At 47.5% G+C, this 16,576-nt stretch overlaps 1 protein-coding gene across 5 annotated transcripts in view; it reads left to right on the top strand.

Annotated features, from left to right (window-relative positions):
- Positions 1–6,836: 6,836 nt before the first annotated feature.
- The window catches only part of LOC125944041 (evasin P1126-like), a 170,541-nt gene continuing 160,801 nt past the window's right edge, over positions 6,837–16,576 (top strand). For all 5 annotated transcript variants that reach the window (XM_049663783.1, XM_049663785.1, XM_049663782.1 and 2 more), the window contains exon 1: positions 6,837–6,920. In XM_049663783.1, coding sequence (XP_049519740.1) covers positions 6,862–6,920 — 59 coding nt within the window. In that variant the 5' untranslated portion in view covers positions 6,837–6,861. The remainder of the gene's footprint in view (positions 6,921–16,576) is intronic.

The raw sequence follows: 16,576 nt of genomic DNA on the forward strand, positions 1-16,576 counted from the left end.
TCACGCCGAAATCGCCGACGACCTCCCTCCTGAGGAAGGCAAGGTGTATTACATGCCAGACAAAGAAGTCATCAGAAAACAAGCGTTGACCACGAAAGTTCGGGTGGTTTCTGACGCGTCATCGCATGAAAAAGGTAGTAGGTCTCTCAACGAGTGTCTTGAAAAGGGGGACAACCTGTACCAAGACCTTGGAAAAATACTACTGCGCTTTAGGACACACCCCATAGCGGTAATCGCCGATATTGAAAAGGCGTTGCTGCAGATATCAATAAGGGAGGAAGACAGAGACGCCTTTCGGTTCCTGTGGTTTGCCGAAGGCAACTTAATGAGTACTCCGCTCCAAGAGTGGAGGATGACACGTGTTCCCTTTGGAGCTACGTGCAGCCCATTCCTGCTCACAGCGACCATCATTTACCATCTGAAGAGAGCACATAAGAGCTCATCAAGAAGTCTTGCACGCAGGTGTACGAGAAGCTCTTACACAGATCAGAGAGTACTACTATATTTGTCGAGCGCGTGTTCTAGTCAAGAAGGTCATACATAGCTGCAATGTGTGCAAACGTTTCACTACCAGACCAGGAAGTGCTCCGACCGCTCCTTTACCAAGTCCCCGAATGGTGCCGACAAACCCTTTCGAAGTTGATGGTGTTGACTTCGCCAGGACCTCTCCTAACACGCGCGCAAGACGGTGACGCCAAGTGGTATACGTTACACTTTTCACGTGTGCCGTGTCGCGAGCAATCCACCTCGAACTCGTTTCAAGCATGACGTCCGAATCATTCATATTGTGCTTGCGGCGGGTTGTCGGCCAAAGAGGACTACCCTGCGTTATCGAAGCAGTAATCTACTCCAGGCCTCTAACTTTTGTCGAAACAGACGAAGGAGAACTGTGCACACTGACTCTAGCCGACCTGTAGCTTGGACGACGTCTAACTGCTATACCCTACGATACGGTTGAAGTTGACAGTAATTCGAGGCAAGCAGATACCATTCGTCGACACGCCTACAGAAAGCTTCTAACCGAAAACTTCTGGAAGCGATGGCGAAAAGAATATCTACTGCAACTACGATCTGCTCATTTCGCGGCCAATCGACCAGCTACGGACTTCAAGAAAGGCGTCGTTGTTATCGTGCATTCCGAGACTTCACCCCGTCAACTATGGAAACTCACCAGGGTGATTGAAGTATTCAGAAGTTCAGACGGTCATGTCCGTTCATGCAAGTTGAAACAACAAGGAGGTCTTATTATAACAAGGCCTATCCAAAAGCTATACCCGCTTGAACTACGTGATTAATTTCATTGCGCGGCCGGGAATGTTGTTTTCACTAGAAGCGCCGGCAGAACAAGAAGAGAAGAAGAAGAAGCGTCGGCGAGCACGAGAGGAGAAAACGGGGACTTTCGCCGGTTAACAGGGTCTTCACGGCCCGAATCAGTCCTATTGAAAGCCCTTCTCAATTATATCGACGAAATCGAGTTATTAAGCGGCTGCTGTACGCCATAATTCCACATCAGCATCATTTTATTCATCGTCAGCCTATATTTATGTCCACTGCAGGACGAAGGCCTCTCCCTGAGATCTCCAATTACCCCTGTCTTGGGCTAGCAGATTCCAGCATGCGCCTGCAAATTTGCTAACTTCATAACCTCACCTAGTTTTCTGCCGTCCTCGACTGCGCTTCCTACTCTTGGTATCCATTCTGGAACTCTAATATGGTCGACCGGTTATCCATCCTACACATTACATGGCCAGCCCAGCTCCTTTATTTCCTCCTAAGGCCAACTAGAATATTAGCTATCCCCGTTTACTCTCTGATCCACACCGCTCTATTCCTCTCTTAACGTTAGGGCTTACTATATCTATATGCAAAGCAATGAAAGTAACTCGAGTTCCTTCCAAAGCTAACTCGCATCCCTATGTTCCAAATGACTCGTTTTTATCTTTTGTCTGCGTATACAAATATCATGGCGTGAACATCAGCAGTGACCTTTCAAGGAAAATGCATATCGAACACATATCTAACAATGTAATCGCTTGCTTGGTTTTCTTCACCGTAATATTGCACTTGCTCCGGCTGCTTTAAAACTACATCTGTATAAAACAGTAGTTCGAACTAAGATGGAATATGCGTCTTCAGTATGGGACCCTTACCTAAAGCCATTGAAGACTTTGTAATCTCTTCAGAATCGTTCAGGTTATTTCATTTTGACTAACTACTCTCGTACATCTAGTGTTATGAAAACTGGTACGCTTATGAAAAGAACTCTACGCCTTCCCGATCTTTCCATGCGACGTCATCTTTCTAGCCTTTCCACTTTCCACAATATATACTACGTGAACAAATCATTGAAAGAGTCTCATTATTGCTCTAAATTACGCATCACCCCGCATTCATCATCGGTTCAAAATAATCATTCCAAGTTGCAGAGCTCACCAGCATTTTTATTCTTTCCTCCTTAAGAGCAGCCCAGACGGGAACCACCTGCCTGCCTGCATCGTCTCCATTCCTGAACCTTTCAAATCAGCGCTTCTTCATACCCTATCTTAAAAACTCTCCTTATTTTATGGATTTGTATAAATATTTAGCACTCCTATTTGTAACACCTCAACGGCCCTGATAGTAACCAAATAAATAAATAATAAACCCACACTAATCCACCTTCATCCTCTTTCACCCACCCTAATCGACCCTAATCCACCTTCTACTGCATCCTAATGCACCTTAATTCTCCTTAACCCACCCTAATTCACTTTATTCGACCTTATCCCACCTTAATCCACCCTAATCCACATTAGTCCACCATAGTCCCTCTAATTACGTCTTAAGTGATTCGGTAATCAATCAGTAATGACCTTGGCTAATTCATCTCTTATACAGCGTAGAACATGCTTTGGTTCGCTTCTTACCTTCTTTGGGTCACGTGATTTTCTGTGCCTCACAACGCGACCTTGAAACAAAGATCTAAACGTCTTTCTCATTAAAAGATCAGGAAGGAAATGTTCTATAACAACTCACGAGGCAGTGTCCTTCTTTTTGAGGCTAGGTTGGGTTGTCTGAGACGCGAAGTTATAACAGGAGATTTACCCAAGAAAATTATTTGTATGTTGCAGGCAAAACAATTTCGGAAATCATTACACATATCCTCCTGGAATACAGATTACATCCGGTAGTCAATAGGAATGGCGTCCATCTTCAGGAAGCCTTGGCGTATAACGACAGTACCAAAGGTATAAACATTGGCGTGGTAAACGTAAGTAAGAGACGATCACAGGATTGGTAGTGCATGAGTAGAGACCTTGAATAAAATATGTATGTAACCGTAGAATAGAACAGATCTATAAAGAAAAAAGTAGAAATTAGAAACATTTGACAATAAAATAACAAACACTTAAACAGTAGACTAGAGTGCAGTGGTACATGCTACCGCACTGTTTCAAAAGGGCGAAAGCTCCTTACGATGATAATTTAAGCTTCTATTTGTTCTTAGACTGCACGTTTCACCGTCAAGTTATGACTAATTCTTTTGGTAAAAGGATGAAGCAATTTTGTTTTATTCTTCTCTGTGGGGTTTTACGTGCCAAAACCAGTTCTGATTATGAGGCACGCCGTAGCAGAGGGCTCCGGAATAATTTTGACTACCTGGGTTTCTTTAACGTGCAGCAGAACACAAGCACACGGGCGTTTTTGCATTTCGCCTCCATTGAAATGCGACCGCTGCGGCCGGGTTTCGATCCTGCGATCTTGTTCTCAGAAGCGCAACGCCTTAACTGACAAGCCACCGTGGCCGCTAGCAATTTTGTTTTGTTTTCTTTTGAAAAGCGGTACAACCATAAATGCTGCGGGCAGTAGGTGATTCCTTTGGAAAGAAAAGACGAAGTGCGTCCCGAGGGTCGTAAACGCGAAACGCATCCGGCTAGCATATTCCTGGAACTACGACAGGCAACTAAATTGTAACTTTCCCGTTTTCTGTTGAAGAAAGAAAACGCACATCGGCAGCATTAGACTCTACGCGCAAATATCGAACAATAAAGAGCACTTCAGGCACTGTCTGCTCAGTGGTGAATATGATATTGGTGTCGACAAGACACATTTCCTAAATGAAAGATGGTGCAGCTATACACAACATATCGAGAAACCTTGCGGTATTATTGAGAACTGAGGTTATCGCAATATTATGGCGATGCAATACATTTTTCCTGTTTTAAATTTCCATTAAGGAGTTTATTAACGTTCCCTCATGCCATGCTACTAATATGAAGGCGTGCGGCTTCGGCAAATATCTAAAATGTCACTGCTATGAAACTGTTTTGAGGCTTCTACTAACGCATATCCCATGTACTGACGCAGAAGGACCGCTTTTAGGCATTTATTTCATTTCATTTTTTTTTCAGTTCTTTTTCATCGAACCAGACAGAGACACAGCCATTTTTTCTATTTCCAGAATTATTTATTTTTCATGCTAAGTGCACCGATCTTGCGTTGCGAAACTTTTTGGTGCGTTGAGCCCTACCGAGGCGGCACGTGGATGACATTAACTCTTCCTTGGCACGGCCGACGTGTGAACGCTAAAGTTCATGTATATCAAGTCAGAAGCTTAATACTATCTACTTTTGAATACTATGAAAATTATTATAAGGGCAGCCGTTTCCATAGCTCCGTTTTTAATGGGTTGAATTTGACCTCTTATCGATTGTCTGGAGTTCATGCGAACGCCTGCGGAACCGCTATCATCGGCACGATAGTCTGACAATTCGACAGCTCGAGGTCATCAGACGCCGGACTTCACTGTCGTGATACGCGCTGCGTGCACTGGCGGCATCGAAGTACCCGGATGTCGTACCTATAAACGCAAGTAAAATACAAGCTAAATCACTACGCAAGTCATTTTGGGAATGACATCAGAAGTGTACTAAAGGCAACGTTGCTAACACGTGAACACAATATTGGAGCCGAAAGCCGACGTCGATGGTGGATGCATCAAACGGAAAAAGAAAATAACATACAGCTTTAAGTTTAGACGTATTTTTGTACGACAGCCTAATTATCCGCTCAGTCGAAAAGGAAATTTGAGAAACAAAGGTCATGGTGAACTTTGTTTGTTGCAAAAACGTCGTGGAGCAGCTCTTCTAATTTTACGTGAAGCTGTGAAATGGAACAGGCATTTGCAACCTCAAAGTGGAACTTTATTAGGGTGGTAGCGTACTGAATTCAGCATCTCAATTTTCAACATTACCAGCTCCCTAAGCGGAACACAATACTGCATTCACAGTGACCCCAGCAGATGTGGCGATCTTTCAATTCAATGCCATCAAACAAAGAACTGATCGTTTCCAGCGCGGACAAGCGCACACTAGGACCGAAAGAATAAAACCACCGTTTCTTCAGTTCCCATTTGATGTTTTTCCAGCAAACATATCTTTGTCCCAGCTACTCCGAGCGAGTTTGTTTCCCTAGCACAATTCAGTGGCAAATCACGCACTCCTTTCACGGAGACAGGCAATGGAACACATAGAATTTTCCAGTAAGGCAGTATTTAGAAAATATGTAGAACCTTCTCGGTAAACTTAATCAAATTGTTGTCAGAAGGTTGTTTTTTACGTTGTTCTTTCTGGGGGAATCAGAAGAAAAAAGAACAGTCAATGTGAAAAACGAGTGGTGCCACCACGTATATACGCCTCATTGTTTGTGCTGTTTGCGATTGTATTTCCGCAGAATATTTTTACGTGTGGAAAGACACGAGGGGGGGGGGGGGCAAAAGAGAATACTTACACGCTCTTTAAACTAGAGGCCAGACCACCTCACTGCGAGAAAAAATCGCTAACGAAACTTCATTGCCTCTCAAAGAATAAACTTCACTCGCTACCAGTTTACAGCCTCATTCACTCTTGTTGTTTTTGTGGATATCGTTGTGTGTATCTTGTAGCTTCAGAGACAAGCTACTTCGTATAAAATACTCAAAATACAGATACTCATACACATTTAGCAGAATGTATCATGATACAGGTACAAGATACACAAGCATAATCTGAAGGCACAATTTAATATATATAAAAAATTGATACTACGCAGCCCTGTTGTTGGTTGAGTTGGTACCTGTTCATTATTAGGTAAAGACAATGACGTAGTACGACGAACACAAACAAAATGACAAGATGAGTACTTACTCAAAAGTATTTTTTTTATTATAAAAGGCCACACAAGTACATCTATCAACCATGCCGTTCGAACATATGTACAGGCAATGGTGTCAGTACAAGTGTACCTCTAAGTGACTAATAATATCATAATCGCGTTTTTTAAGCCAACTGATGTCCCACAAATGGCTTTTGACCCATTCGTTCATGAGTTCAGGCGGAAAGAGCGCAAAAAAAAAGCAGGACGTGAGAAAGGGACCGCAATCACCAGTTCACTTCGTCCAATGTGAGAAGCCCAAAGTCATAGGAACACGACAGAATGGCTCGTGGATGGAAAGCCGAATAATTAGACGAGACACTAAGTAAAAAGAAAAAAAGAAACTGAACCTCGTCCGTTTCCAGTATAGGTTTAGATAAAAGTTTTCCTTTTGCATATTGTGAAAGGACGTCATTTGAATTTATTAGCTGCTTTGACGACGACAGCATCATGAGCTTCATCGCCAAAGTTTATTTCCTGTAAAAAACAGCCGTGCTGATAACCAAGGTGACTGAACTGTAAGTGGAAGGGCACTGTCTACGTGAATTTGCTGCTTTCGCACATTCCAGCTCTTTGGGCACAGCAGCAAACTCAGAGCCCCTCAATTTTGCCCTTTTGAACAAGCGGTATAAAAAGTCGATATTTTCATTCCAACTTTCAGACCGTGACTGAGATACCAGTTGATTGGAAATGGCTCTGTTTGTGTCAATCAAATCAGCAATCCTCGTGGCTGTGATCCTACAGGCTATGTAAGTACCTATCATAACCAATTTCGCATTTATAATCCAGATAACATGGCTCGGATCAGATATGAGCCTAATTGATGGTCCATGTGATGTCTTATTCTTGTACTATCTGTTTCCAAATGTTTCGGAAATTTTTTGTATGCGAAAGAGATATAGCACTAAAATAACGAACATTCCTTTTGCCACATTAAAGTAATTCATATATTTCATATTGTCGTAGCAGGGACATAAGGTAATGCTGAAATGGCCATCTTTCTCTGAACATAATTGCTCGAAAAAATGTCACAGTTTCGCCCTAAGGGCGAAGCAATGAATGCGATAGCAACACAGCAATGTCATACGAAGTAAGGTGATCGGCTTTGGTAGCAACAACACGCAGAACTGTTGTCGACGCCATCGGCGTTTTGCCCGCGTTAGCTCAAAATGCGTGCGGCGTTGGTGACTGTTGCTGGAGCCTCTGATATAAATAGGCACTTGGTGCCGCAGCTAAACGTCGCCTCCCTTCCCTCCCCCTCCCCCACGGCCTCTCGCACGTCTGAAGAAGGCGCGTTTGCTCTACATATATGGTGATTGTAAAGGAGAAAAGAGACGCCTACTTCTGCAGCCCTTAAGCGAGCATGGCGCAGAACGCGCGTTTGTTCTCCGCCGCGCGTTCACTCCCCGTGAAAGACGCGCCCCTCGCGCCCTTTCACTCGCACATACAGCGTTCGGCGCGCGGCGACGATTTCATCTCCAAATGACGTCATACGGAACCTCACGGCGACGGCGACGGCGACGGCGACGCCGACGGCAGAAATCTGCTTTTGAGTGTCCATATAATTGCTATCGCAATAAAAGATATGGTTGATCCCTCTTTCATTGGAATCGGTAGAACACGGAAGGGAAATGTGCCTTCACCGAAGCTGTTGCATGTTTGCTTCGTGAACTCACGGTCCGCTGCAGCGAAATGCGCACGATTTGCGGGTCGGCGACTGTGTTGCAGGTTTCCTTGGCGCACGGCGTTCTGATGCCGAGTCGCTTCGGCGAAGCGACGAGCATTTTGGTTCGGCTCCGTAGTGTCTTGGGCAGCCAGTTGCGTTGCGACTCGCTTAGCTTTTGGCGCTGAGCCGTGCTCCCTCAAGGGCTGCAGAAGATATCGTCAACCCTTCCCTTCCCCCACGAACCACTTACTACTACTCGCTTAGCTTCAGGAATGCGAGTGACTGAGTTCGCAGCGTGCGCCGCAAACGCGCGAAGGCGTTCTGCTTCACGCTAGCGTCTCTCTCGCCGGGCCAATGCGAGATTCACTTGTCGATGTCGTTGCCTTTCTGCGGCGCTTAGCGCAGCAGTTTTCTTAGTTGTTGTCATCGAAAGCGAAGCAGTAGGCGGAGTTTAAGCACTGCTGATGCATGTTCAAGCTGCACTGCGTAGGCGTCGAGGTGTCACAAGCTAATCGGATGCGATAGACAAACTTTGTGCGGAAACTGCGTCGTCACCTCATCGGATGGCCAACACCACCTACACCAGGGTACACCGCGTTGCAGCGTCCGCTGCGTTGAGACTATCGAAGCGCTTACTGTCAGCGCTCGTTAGTGTCATGATACTGTACTACGCGTCACCGCTCCTAGATGATGGTGCCATCCCTGTCGAAATAGACCATATTTTACGCGTTCGCACAGACGTCATAACCGCTACAGGATGTTGATGGTGTACCCCGGCATAAAACACTTTGCGGTAAAAAAAAAAAAAAAAAGAGAATCACTGTTTAAGGTGGCGGTCCCACTCCGGCGGCACGAGCCCCCCGTTTTCTGTACTTTTGGAGCAACGGTGGCGGCTCTTCTACTATTACGCTACTATTACGCCGACGAGAGATACAATTCACGTCCTATATATAGAAGTAAGGGCAAGGCAACATCGTTAAGGACAAATGGCTGAAGGGAAACCCGTACAAGTGTACCGTATAAATCATTATTTTTTTGCTCTTTCGACCATCTTCGTCCTTGAATCAGTAATCCCGTAGCGATAATATGAACTGAAGAGTGCATTTGACCGAGCACTAGCTCTTTCGACAGGGCTCTATGGCTACTAAGAACGCTAGCTGGCAAATCAGGCATTAAAGGGATACGGACAGAAAAGTTGGCGGGTGGTTTTTGCGTTGAAACAAAAGTGGAACTGTTGAAAATGACGAATACAACAAGCTGCTTTGAAAGAAAGAACTAAAAACATTTTTGGGGGGGATTTTCTGTTGCACCTCGCCTCCAAGCGGGGTGCAAGCCGCCGGCAGAGGCTGAAATTTGACGTCATAACACTCACCCGCGCGCGCGCGGCCAAGGTCGGCCACAGCCGCCGCAGTGTTTCCGGGGGTGTCGGTCCCTTGCAGCGTTTGTTTAACCCCTTTCGGCGATCTTTGCACGTGGTCCGTCTGAAACATTATCCGCGTCGACGCTCCATGCAGGTGGTGCGACTTACATGCGCCTTCCCTCGGTCGTCGCTCGGTATTGACGCGTTCTTCGCGGTGGAAGGAAATGCCCAGACATTGCTGTTATAACAGCATCGTCGGTCGTGACACGCCGTCGCACACGTTTCCCAGAGACGAGAAGGTGCCTAAACTTTGGATACCTGCCTGTCAGCCATCACGTACAGCCTGGAGACCTGTAAAAATGACTTCATTTGCGCGGACCACTATGTCGACGATGATTGTGTGACCAGCCCGGCTGTGCTGAAAAGCCTCGGCATGCCGTTCAAAAGGCACTGCCTGAAGCCTGACGCTGTGCCATCGGTCTTCTCACGAAAACGCAAGGCAGAAATGATCAGCGGCGCGTTGAAAAAGAGGAGGCGAAAAGATGTCGGTACTGTTTTCGTTCACTTGCAGCCGTCTTGTGCAGTGTGAGGGCGAGGCTGGGGCCAGATGCCCGAGGCTGGGCACGAAGGCAGTAATGTCTTTAAAAATGTTGGCAAAGCATAGTAAAACAATACAAGGCTAGCGCGCGTGAGCGCGTCTCACGAGATCAGTCCTACATGGCAGCGGGGAAGACACACACACCGCTCTGCTTCTCCACAGGCCAAAAGCGGGAAAGACTGGTGACAACGCCAGACAGGTGCTACCATCTGTCGGGCGACTGGCGAAGTGGACGTGAGATTCTCGGAAGTACTGATACCTCACAGCAGTTTGGTCACACCGACGGCATAAACTACTATTCAGTCATTCACGAAGTGCTGAAGTACCCCGCAGCTGCCTCGCCTGCGTGCGCTCTTGAAAAAGCAAGTTTACAGAAGAAATGACAAATAATTCTTGCAGAAATGTCTGGTGCAGAGCGAAATCTTCGCACTACGGTTCGCGAAAACCTGACCGGCACTTCCACGGCCGCCTGCTCTTCTTCGTCTATGGACGCGAAAGGCTTGTAACCGTAAGCGGTAATATTTCTTGCCGAGTTGTAATGGTCCTCGTCTTCAGACGTGTACTCATCGCTGGTAGAGGCACCAGAACTCCAATCCGTGCTCGCGATGCCGGCGTCGGCGCGCTTCGAATGACAGCGGCCCCCGGCTGGCAATCCGACGAGGGTGTCGTAACGTCACGGCTTCCAGCTCCCGCAGGTCGGGCGACTCGGCGCGCGCTCACAAAAACGCCACAAATAAAGCCATCGGCTCAAAAATGAGCTATGTGAGTACTTCTTTTCGGTGTAATCACACACTGAGGATTCATTTTCAGCATTTTCGTAAAATTTTCAGATTTCGTGTCCGTATTCCTTTAACTCCGATTAATAGATATGGACCACCAAAATAAAGTGAACGAATACTGCTATAGTTTGGAAGGACTGAAATCAATTGCAAGCTTTAGCGTTTTGCTTGAGCCCTAGGGGTGATCTTTCAAAGCGCAGGGACTACATATTGCCGGGCGCACGAAATTGCGAAATAAATGCGAGGCATGAAACATTCACCGACGATTACGATACTCCCTTTAATCCGAAATTTGTGCGCAGCTCCATACGTGTTTTCATTTCGCGTGTCAATAATTTGTATTATGATTATATAGGTGCACGGTTTATATTACAAAGAGAATGCTATGAGTAGAGTAGCTGGCGCCGACAATCTGTCTAGAGCGGCACAATGCAAACGGAGCGAAGTGTGGCCCGACTGCTTCGCTAATCGGGAGATCGCGAGAAGCAGCGCGTGGGGTGACGCGTGGGTGCGATTCACAGCAGCTGCCGATTCACAGCAGCCGCCTACGCTCATGCAGCGCTTTGGTTGCATACAGACGACACGCGCTACTCTGGCGTCATATCGTAGCCATCGTCACCGCAAAGCCCGTCTTGCGCGGCACTACTCTTTTCTATTCACGCTTTCGTTTGACAAACGGCGAGAGCGGCCCTTCGTCGATGGGAAATCGTGCCACCAGTCTCAGCGACGACAGCACCCAAGGGAGCGTCACATCGAGCCTTACTCGCAGCTGCTCGCCACCGACCTCTTGCACGAGCAGCGATCCCAGTCCCACACGCTTGCACCGCGTATACTGACTAGAGCACTGCACGGGCTCGGGCTTACTCGAAAGGCCGGGCAGGGTAGAACAGTTTTTTCACGGGCTCGGGTTTTTTGACGCGGGCCCGGGCCGGGCTCGGGCTTTCTGGTGGTGTGCATGTAACGTGCAGCGAGTTATTCTCGGGCGTCTCAACTCTGAAAAACATTATTTTTCGGTCTCGGGCCGGGTTCGGGCTGGTTTCGAGTCGGGATCGGGCCGGGCTCGGGCCTAAGATAAAGGGGTGGCGGGCCGGGCCGGGCGGGTAACGTAGATTATTTCCGGGCCCGGGCCGGGCTCGGGTATCGCCATTAAATTTTTGATCGGGCGCGGGTGGGCCGCCCATCGTAAAAATGGGCCCGGGCCCAGACTGAAAAAATCGTCCCGTGCAGTGCTCTAAATTACTGACCTCAGCAGCTGACACCGCGGACGAGCGTAGCCCTCCCCACCTCACGCCAAGCTAGCCCCCTGTCGGAAGCGCAGATGAGATCGCCCACGCGGCTGCAGATGCCGTGGCAGCCTGCAACTCAACGCATGCGCAGGCTGTCTCCCCTCCTCTCCTCCTCCGCTTCCCTCCTCGCGTTTTCTTCGCTCTCATCCCGCGAGACCGAAGAACGCTGCCAGCGGAGTTGGTACAGGCGAGAGGCGCTCTAAAGACAGCGAAGGCCCTTTATTCGAGTGTTCATTCGAATTGTTCTGCATCATCGCAATCACGTTCCTGCTAATTAAAAAAATATTCGCGCAATTTGGCGCGCACTGCAAACAGTGTAGTAAGCTAGTGAGTGCCTTTAAGGCTATGGTGTTGCGCTGTGAAGCACGAGGTCGGGTGATCGAATCCCGGTTGCGGCTGCCGCATTTTGATGGTAGCGAAATGCAAAAATCACCCGTGTCTCGTGCATTGGGGGCACGTAAAGATCCCCAGGTATTAAAAATTAATCAAGAGTCCAGCACTACGTAGTAACTCATAATAAAATCGTGGGTTTGTTACGTCGGACCCCACAATTCAAATTCGATTAATTTAAACTAGTGAGTCGCTGTTGACGAGGCGCTTTTGCCAGGAAAGTTGATTTCATGAAGTGAAGGTGCCATATGCGGTCCCTCTCGCAGTGTGTTTTTGTTGATCAATTATACAACTCAACCATCATCATGATAACATAAAAATTAGCGTAGTTTGCACTGCAAGCGCAATGCTAAAGAGACAGCGGAGCTTATGGGCACACAGCTCGTCCTGACTTTGGGCTAGGCTTAGCACTACCAAGTCATCCCCCGAACTTTCAGAAATTTATTGATAATTGATCGATTGTCGTTTAGCTATTGATTGACGATTGATTAGCTATCGCAAGGTATTGGCCATGATTTTCGGCCAGGCTAAGCACTACTAAGTCATGCCCAGCACTTTCCAAAATATATTGATAAATAATTGATCTAGTATAGATTAGCTATTGATTCGCTATCGATTGACTAACGGCCGGCTTAAACAGCTCTGCTGTTCAAATGCTGGCGACCATGGGTACTTGTTTCGACAGGAAACGACAGGGCATGGCTTGGCGCCGTGCGTGGCCGCAACAGTTCATCGCAATTTAGTCTGCTGTCGCCTTTGTTTATTGCGATAGCTATTATATGGACACTTCAGCCGGATTTCAGCCGTCGGCGTCGCCGTCGCCGTGAGGTTCCCTGTAGATAAAATCTTCGCCGCGCGCCGTATGCCCGAGCGGAAGCGTGCGGGGACGCGCGCTATCACGGAGAGCGAACGCACTCATCTCCCACGCGCAAGCAAGGAAGCAGGAAGCCAGCGCCGGAGGGAGCGGAGGGGGGGGGGGGGGGGGGCACACTTTTACTCTGCCAACAAACGCGCTCGTCGCTCGTCCGCACCGTCTCTTATCTCCAGACGGCTCTGACCTTTATGCGCCGTGCATTCGCCGCTCAGTTTCCGTTGAAGCGATAGACCGCACGTACCTTCGCCCGCTGCGGCGTATGCTTGCTGCCAGCGTTTTGACAGTCGTTGTTTGCAGTCATTCAGTGTGATTTATTCGTGTTTGTTTGTGCGCGCTCACACCACGCTTGTTCATTCAGTTAGTAATAGTCGGGCCACATTTTCCAACGCACGCTACACATGCAATGCTGCCCGGATCGGCAGTGCAGCGCTACAGGTGTGTCCCTTCGCACGCGCTGCCCACGGGAAGCGCTTCTCATCAGCACCACCGTTTCACACGCGCCTTCTCGTGCTCATCGACGTCTCTCTTCATGTCAGTCTACTTACGCCGCAGCACACCTGCTTACTTAATCAGCTCATGTTTACTACAATTCATTATTGCTAGCAAAGCCGCTCACCTTACTTCATATGACATTGCTGTGTTGCTATCGCATTCATTGTTTCGCCCTTAGGGCGAAACTGTTACATTTTTTTATTACAATAGCAATTATATGGTCACTGCAGGCGGATTTCTGCCGTCGGCGTCGCTGTGACGTTCCGTACAATGTTCAAGGGCGATAAAATTGTCGCGGCGCGCCTGAAGCTGTATGTGCGAGTGAAATCTTGCGAGGGTGAGCCCGCTATCGTGGCTCAATCTCGCGTAGGCAAGGGCGGCAGAAGATTTCGACGTCATTTGCAGCGATGCAAGTAGATATCCGGCCAATTTTTTTGACAGTGAGCTTCCGCGGTCTTCGAGGGAGATGTGTTCACGTTTTCTCGTGCGCATGACACCACGATTGTTAATTTAGTTGGTATACGCTTATGGTTATAAGCTTATACGGCCGATAAAACCACTATCCTTACTCACATATATAGCTGTCCACTAATTTGCTATCGCAATCGATGCTTCGCCTTTCGGACGGAACTCCAACTCTTTTATTAGAATGGCGCGAAAGGTCCACATGCTAGGTGTCGGTTCTATAACAGCCTTATGTGGTCATTTCGGCCACATTGCTCTAAAGTGCTTGACAGTTATGGACGTCGGCCTTGTGTGTTGACTCGGTGTGTTACAACGCATTTTTTCGCCTCGAGGGTAGTCCTCTGTCTCAATAGCACGCTAGGACTCGAAAATGTCACAAAGGGATGCAGCGTTAAAAATCTTAGTTTTGCAATGGGGTGAGACCAGAACCAACTATCTTGTTCATGCCGAGATGTGAAGGGGCAAAGTTGGAGACGCAAGGAGGCGAATAAAGGTAACAATTCAAAGCGGTATTTTTGCAGTGCTTTTTGCTGATGTTTTGACCAGTGGCATGCCGGAACAAATAAACTGGCGTAGAGAACAAAAAACTAAATTTTGGTTGTGAATGACACTGACAATAATGTGGGCAAGGCAGACCTTGGAGGATAACAACAAGTCGAGAGTCAGAGACAAGGCGCATTTGCTGCAGTGAACATCACGTCCCGACCTCAATATGAGCTGCAGCCCCACTATTTTTTTTTTTTTTTTTTGCGTCACTCCTCTGCCGCGTGAAGCAGGTGGCGCGCGATTACTTTTCAACACTCTCACCCCTTCCTCATTTGCTATCGCAATCGATGCTTCGCCTTTCGGCCGTAACTGCAGCTTTTTCTTATCGCAGGCAGACTGTTTTAAATTCTTTGACTTAGAGCAAACCCACATGTAAGTGTCCGTTTTAAAGAATTACGGGGTCTTACGGGCCAAAACCACCATCTGATTATGTGGCACGCCGTAGTGCGGGACTCCGAATTAATTTTTACACCGTGGGTTTTTTACATTCACCTAAATCTAAGTACACGGGAGTTTTTTGCATTTCGCCCCAATCTAAATGCGGCTGGCGAGGCCGGGATTTGATCATGCGACCTCATGCTTAGCAGAGCAACACCATAGCCACTAGGAAACCACGGCGGGTCAAGTGTTCGCATTCTGTACCGCGTTCTGCAGCATAGTGAAGACATGCCTGCTCAGCAAGAAGGCAAGATGCGGAGGCCCGAGATTGGCCCACTTTTGATTACACTGTCTCCGAGATCAGCCCAGTTTTCGTCACACCGTCTCCAGGACTGGTCCAATTCACTCGGCGGGTAGCTGACCGAATAGAAGCTGACCGCGGCAAACTCTGGGGAAGGAAAGAAGGCGAAGAAAGCTTGCCTTTAATAAGGGAAATTGTCTCTTGAAGGTGTCTGCATGTTGCAGTGAGGATATTTATATACCATTTGCTGTTTCCTTGCCAAATGCCTTCTAGAACAAAGCCGGTCATCGGTATATTAAATGCGAAGCATTTCTTGGCGAACATTTGCCACTTCGAGAGTATCTATGTAGAGATCTAGCCGCCTACGTCTTGGTGCTCTCGCGGTATTTCCGTTAACTTGGTATGCAGCAAAATTAGTAAAGAATGAGAAGAGTCTAACAAGCATAAATGATTGGTCATGACAAGAATATTACGAAAGGCGTGCCATGTGGGCCATGAAACAGCCGCCTCATGATCGTGTCGTTAATTTGATATGTACCAAAACTGGCATAGTACGAAAAGAGTGCATGACGAACATAAATGATACGTCATGACAAAAATGTCATTACATGCGTGCTATGTAGGTCAGGAAACATCCGCCTACGTCTTGGTGGCCTCAAGGTCGTTTCGTTAACTTGGTGCCGAAATTGGCGCAGTATGACGAGAGTGTATAGAAAACATAAATGATGGGTTATGACATGAATATCGTAAAATGCGAGTCATGTAGGTCATGACACAGCCGCCTACGTCTTGGTGCTCTCATGGGCATTTCGTCAACTTGGTAGGCTCCACGCACACTGCTTCGCAAAACATCGATTCCCTGAAAGCGTGGGATCTACCGGCGAAGCTTGATATTGCCAGGCAAAACGAAAAAAAGCGTATGTTAGTCGCCTGTCCACAGAAAACTATCATCATCAGCATTGGCTCGAGCGTCGTCGTCGTCTACTTCGGCAGATGGCTCATTGACGCCCCTCGGGTTGCGCTCTTGCCACTGCTCCCGCGTTCGTCGTTGTCTTCTTCCACAGCTGGCTGCGTTCCCCCTCTTCTCTTCTGTCGTCGTAATGGAAAGTCCGCGTTTACAGCTGTATGAGCCATTGATTAACGGGGTATGAGCCATTCATTGTCTTACCGCAACGAACACATTTAATTTTGAACCAATTTAATTTACAAGAATCTCAACCAGCAGTGCTGGGCGAATGCTGCTGACCAAACTGCTGAGCAAATTCGGGAC

This window comes from Dermacentor silvarum, chromosome 3 (assembly GCF_013339745.2).
Source record: "Dermacentor silvarum isolate Dsil-2018 chromosome 3, BIME_Dsil_1.4, whole genome shotgun sequence".
Lineage (NCBI taxonomy): Eukaryota > Metazoa > Arthropoda > Arachnida > Ixodida > Ixodidae > Dermacentor > Dermacentor silvarum.